At 43.5% G+C, this 6,409-nt stretch overlaps 1 protein-coding gene across 1 annotated transcript; it reads left to right on the top strand.

Annotated features, from left to right (window-relative positions):
• Positions 1-1,793: 1,793 nt before the first annotated feature.
• LOC122906832 (caprin-1-like) lies at positions 1,794-3,774 on the top strand. Its single transcript, XM_044249245.1, is given in 2 exon segments — positions 1,794-3,551; positions 3,553-3,774. Coding segments are annotated over 2 exon segments (1,950 nt in total). The 5' UTR covers positions 1,794-1,823.
• Positions 3,775-6,409: the final 2,635 nt, after the last annotated feature.

Genomic DNA, 6,409 nt, shown 5'->3' with positions numbered 1-6,409 from the left:
TAGTTGATTGTATTTTATTTTGGTTTTTAATAAATAATGTGTGGAGCCCAATGCAGGGCTTGAACTCTTGACCCTGAGATCAAGACCTGATGCAGGGCTTGAACTCTTGACCATGAGATCAAGACCTGAGCGGAGATCAAGACTCAGACGCTAAACTGACTGAGCCTCCCAGGTGCCCTTAGTTGCACTGATTTTATTATGGGTGGTTCGTATACATATTTTTTTGAACCATTATTGATGGGGCATCTGAGTAGCTCAGTGGGTTAAGCCTCTGCCTTCTGCTCAGGTCATGATCTCAGGGTCCTGGGATCGAGCCCTGCATGGGGCTCTCTGCTCAGCAGGGGGTCTGCTTCCCCCTCTCTCTCTGCCTCCCTCTCTGCCTGCTTGTGATCTTACTCTCAAGTAAATAAATAAAATCTTTTTAAAAAATAAAATAAATAAACCATTATTGATAACTTATGAATTGGCATTGGTGCGATCTGCTCTTCTCCAGGAGTGTCTGTTTGTGTCTGGACTGTCCTTATCCCCGAACCCTCAGAAGGTTTTTGGTGCTTTCTGCAAACATGGTTGGGAAGAAGCAGTGGGAGGCAGTGTGGCGTCCTTTGTAGACACCTGGTGTCAGGACTCTGAGTACTGGTTTCCAGCCATGGCTCTCCCACATATGAGCCGTGCAATTTGGGCCAGAGTGGGTACACTCTAAAATTCTGTGTCACCAGTTAAAATAGTTCTAAGAAGAGTGTGGGGTTATCTCCTTAGGGCCTGAGTCCGTGAACTCCTTCTGCGAAAGACAAGAGACTAAATATTTTTGACTTTGTGGGCTGCACAGGCTGTGTTTAACTCTCAGTTCTGCTGTTGTGGTGCTGAAGCAGCCCTAGATGACACGTGAGTGAGTGTGACTATGTTCCAATAAACTGTACTCATTGACACTGAAATTTGAATTTCATGTAAATTTCATGCGTCACAAAATCTCCTTTTCCAAAAACTTTTCCCCAATGAATTCATAGTGTAAAAACCATACGTAGCTCACAGGAGCCATATGGTTCTCAGGCTGCAGGTTGCTGACCCCTGTCTTAGGGTCTTGGGTACACTGAAGGAGAAGATATTTGTGAGTAATTTGGCCTGTTGTTTGGCACAGATTAGGCACTTAGCCTATGTCATTATTATTATACTATCATGATGTAATCTGTTCTCAGAGTAGTCATTTTTATTTATTTATTTTTAAAAATATTTTATTTATTTCTTTGACAGAATACAGGAAGGCAGAGCAGCAGGCAGAGGGAGAGGGAGAAGCAGGCTCCCCACGGAGCAGGAAGCCTGATGCGGGGCTCAATCCCAGGACCCTGGGATCATGACTGAGCCGAAGGCAGATACTTAACACCTGAGCCACCCAGGTGCCCCTCAGACTAGTCATTTTAAAAATCTGAGCTAGGGGTGCCTGGGCAGCTCAGTTGATTAGGCATCAGCCTTTGGAACAGGTCATGATCCTGGTGTCTTGGGATCAAGCCCTGCATCAGGCTATCTGATGAGTGGGAAGCCTGCCTCTCCCTCTGTCTCTGCCATCCCCTAGCTTATACTCTCTCTGTCAAATAAATAAGTAAAATATTGGCCTGACTCGCCGCTCTTGTCCTCCTTCCTCCTGCTTTTTCTTCTCTCCTCTCACGGTCTAAAGATGCCCTCAGGCCACCAGCCACAGTGGAAGCGGCAGCAAGTCGTCCAGACCGCCACCCCCGTCAGGTTCCTCCGGCAGTGAGGCGGGGGCCGGGGCAGCTGCGCCAGCTTCCCAGAACCCCGCAACCAGCACCGGTGCTGTCCAGACCGAGGCCATGAAGCAGATCCTCGGGGTGATCGACAAGAAACTTCAGAACCTGGAGAAGAAAAAGGGCGAGCTTGATGATTACCAGGAACGAATGAACAAAGGGGAAAGGCTTAATCAAGATCAGCTGGATGCCGTATCTAAGTACCAGGAAGTCACAAATAACTTAGAGTTTGCAAAAGAATTACAGAGGAGTTTCATGGCATTAAGTCAAGATATTCAGAAAACAATAAAGAAGACAGTGCATCGGGAGCAGCTTATGAGAGAAGAAGCAGCACAAAAACGTTTAAAAACTGTACTTGAGCTCCAGTATGTTTTGGACAAATTGGGAGATGATGAGGTGAGAACTGACCTGAAGCAAGGTTTGAATGGAGTGCCAATATTGTCTGAAGAGGAATTGTCATTGTTGGATGAATTCTACAAATTAGCAGACCCTGAACGGGACATGAGCTTAAGGTTGAATGAGCAGTATGAACATGCTTCCATTCACCTATGGGACTTGCTGGAAGGAAAGGAAAAATCTGTATGTGGAACAACCTATAAAGCTCTAAAGGAAGTTGTTGAGCATGTTTTCCAGTCAAACTACTTTGACAGCACCCACAACCACCAGAATGGGCTGTGTGAGGAAGAAGAGTCAGCTTCAGCACCTACAGCTGAAGACCAGGTAGCTGAAGCTGAACCTGAGCCAGCAGAAGAATACACTGAACAGAGTGAAGTTGAATCAACAGAGTATGTAAATAGACAATTTATGGCAGAAACACAGTTCAGCAGTGGTGAAAAGGAGCAGGTAGATGAGTGGACAGTCGAAACAGTTGAGGTGGTAAATTCACTCCAGCAGCAACCTCAGGCTGCATCTCCTTCAGTGCCAGAGCCCCATTCTTTGACTCCAGTGGCTCAGGCAGATCCCGTTGTGAGAAGACAGTGAGTCCAGGACCTTATGGCGCAAATGCAGGGGCCCTATAATTTCATACAGGATTCTATGCTGGATTTTGAAAACCAGACACTTGATCCTGCCATTGTATCTGCACAGCCTATGAATCCGACACAAAACATGGACATGCCCCAGCTGGTTTGCCCTCCGGTTCATTCTGAATCCAGACTTGCTCAGCCTAATCAAGTTCCGGTACAACCAGAAGCTACACAGTTTCCTTTGGTTTCATCCACAAGTGAGGGATATACAGCATCTCAACCCTTGTACCAGCCTTCTCACGCTACAGAGCAGCAACCACAAAAGGAAACAATTGACCAGATTCAGGCAACAATATCCTTAAATACAGACCAGACTACAGCATCATCTTCCCTTCCGGCTGCTTCTCAGCCTCAGGTGTTCCAGGCTGGGACAAGCAAACCATTACATAGCAGTGGAATCAATGTAAATGCAGCTCCATTCCAATCCATGCAAACGGTGTTCAATATGAATGCCCCGGTTCCTCCTGTTAATGAACCGGAAACTTTGAAACAGCAAATTCAGTACCAGGCCAGTTACAACCAGAGCTTTTCTAGTCAGCCTCACCAAGTAGGACAAACAGACCTTCAACAAGAACAGCTTCAAACAGTGGTTGGCATCTACCATGGTTCCCAGGACCAGCCCCATCAAGTGACTGGTAACCACCAGCAACCTCCCCAGCAGAACACTGGATTTCCACATAGCAGTCAGCCATATTACAACAGTCGTGGTGTTTCTCGTGGTGGTTCCCGTGGTGCTAGAGGCTTGATGAATGGATATAGGGGCTCTGCCAATGGATTCAGAGGAGGATATGATGGTTACCACCCTTCATTCTCTAACACTCCAAACAGTGGTTATACACAGTCTCAGTTCAGTGCTCCCCGGGACTACTCTGGCTATCAGCGGGATGGATATCAGCAGAATTTCAAGCGAGGCTCTGGGCAGAGTGGACCACGGGGAGCCCCACGAGGTTGTGGAGGGCCCCCAAGACCCAACAGAGGGATGCCGCCAATGAACACTCAGCAAGTGAATTAATCTGATTCACAGGATTATGTTTAAATGCCAAAAACACACTGGCCAGTGTACCATAATATGTTACCAGAAGAGTTATTATCTATTTGTTCTCCCTTTCAGGAAACTTACTGTAAAGGGACTGTTTTCATCCCATAAAGACAGGACTACAATTGTCAGCTTTTTTTTTTCCAATTTATTTATTTTCAGAAAAACAGTATCCATTATTTTTTCACCACACCCAGTGCTCCATACAAGCTGTGCCCCCTCTATAATACCCACCACCTGGTACCCCAACCTCCCATCCCCCCGCCACTTCAAACCCCTCAGACTGTTTTTCAGAGTCCATAGTCTCTCATGGTTCATCTCCCCTTCCAATTTACCCAAAAGCACAAACCCTCCCCAATGTCCATAACCTTCCCCCCTTCTCCACCTGGATATGGAAGGAAACTATTTTTATTCTGCATGTTCTATCCTAAGCGTCATCTTGAGCCTTGCACATGATACTCAGATTCCTCACCCTTGCTTAGGAGTAAAACATAATACACTTTACAGGGTGATATCTCCATAGTTATTTGAAGTGGCTTGGAAAAAGCAAGATTGACTTTTGACATTGGACAAAATCTATAAATCAGCCCTAGAGTTATTCAATGGTAACTGACAAAACTAAAATATTTCCCTTCGAGAAGGAGTAGAGTGTGGTTTGGCGGAACAACTGCATTTCACAGCTTTTCCAGTTAAATTGGAGCACTGAACATTAGATGCATACCAAATTATGCATGGGCCCTTAATATAAAAGGCTGACTACCAGCTTTGACACAGCACTATTCATCCTATGGCCAAACGACTGTGGTTAAAAACACATGTAAATTGCTTTTTAACAGCTAATACTGTATAAGACAAAGCCAAAATGCAAAATTAGGCTTTGATTGGCACTTTTTGAAAAATATGCAACAAATATGGGATGTAATCTGGATGGCCGCTTCTGTACTTAATGTGAAGTATTTAGATACCTTTTTGAACACTTAACAGTTTCTTTGACAATGACTTTTGTAAGGATTGGTACTATATATCATTCCTTATAATGTACATTATCTGTCACTAATCCTTGATTCTTGCTGTATTGTTGCCTAAATTGGTACAGGTACTGATGAAAATATCTAATGGATAATTATAACACTCTTGGTCACATGTTTTTCCTGCAGCCTGAAGGGTTTCAAAAGAAAAATATCAAATGTCTGCTGCTACCACCCTTTTAAATTGCTACCTTTGCAAAGCACCAGTATGTGTTTTAGATTGATTTCCCTATTTTAGGGAAATGACAGACAGTAGTTTCAGTTCTGATGGTATAAGCAAAACAAATAAAACATGTTTATAAAAGTTGTATCTTGAAACACTGGTGTTCAACAGCTAGCAGCTTATTTGGTTCACCCCATGCACTGTTAGTGTTTCAAATTTTACGGTTATCTCCAGCAGCTATTTCTGTAGTTGCATTTATCTTTTGTCTAACCCTGATTGAATTACCTTTTTCTCATGGAGGCATTTATATTCAAAGTGGTGATTCCTTCACTTAGATGCATAGGGAGAGTCACAAGTTTGATGAACATGACAGTTTAGTAATTTATGTACTGTTGGAATTTGTGCTAGCAGTTTGAGCACTAGTTCTATGTGCCTATGAACTTAATGCTGCTTGTCATATCCCACCTTGACTTCATGGAGGATTAATCCCATCTATTCAGCAAAGGCTACTAATACTAAGTGAATGGTATTTTCTGTGCAGAAATGGAATTTTGTTTTATTAGCCTTTAGCTAAGTAATTTTTCCTGTAGGTGCTCAGCTACTCAAGAAAAACAAAAAAACAAGACACAAAACTATTCTCAAACATTCATTATTAGACAACTGGAGTTTTTGCTGGTTTTGTAACCTACTAAAACGGATAGGCTGTTGAACATTCCACATTCAAAAAGTTTTTTGTAGGGTGGTGGGGAAGGGGGCATATCTTCAATGTTTATTTTAAAATAAAGTAAGTTCTTGACTTTAATAAATAAATAAATAAATAAAATATTAATTAAAAATAATAAAATTCAGGCTAATTCTCACCTTTCATACTTGCTGCAGCACACCTGGGATGGTCTAATTTGTGTGGTTGTCCTCGGTACATCATAGATGTTTAGTGCTTTGGTCTCTCTTGCTCTGTGTAAATGCAAATCGTTTGTCTCTGCTGGCCTGCTCAAACTGACCGCCCCCCCAACCCAGCATTCCAGACTCCAATTGACCGAAACCCTTTTAGCTCTCTGAACACATTGTGCTCTCCTTCACCTTCAACTGATCATTGCATTCTGTATCTCAATTCTTTAAACATGGCCCGACGTTGCCTCTCGTTGGAGAGACAATAAATAATACCAACAGAGCCCTAGGACCTAAAAGGTCTTAACACATCCATCATTGTGTTCTCCACTCTAAAGACTTTTTCTTTCTAAAGTGTGTCCCCCACTGAATCCCATCCAAGTTTCCTGGCCCTGCCCTTGAATGCTCTTTAAGAACTCCACCCCCACAAAGGACACTGTCAACACCCTGTCCAGTGGCTGGCTTCTTTGGAATTCAAATCCGCCCCCATCCCGTGGCAATTGGTTTATAAA

Source organism: Neovison vison, chromosome 5 (assembly GCF_020171115.1).
Source record: "Neovison vison isolate M4711 chromosome 5, ASM_NN_V1, whole genome shotgun sequence".
Classification (NCBI taxonomy): Eukaryota; Metazoa; Chordata; class Mammalia; order Carnivora; family Mustelidae; genus Neogale; species Neogale vison.
This window is presented reverse-complemented; position numbering and strand designations above follow the sequence as displayed.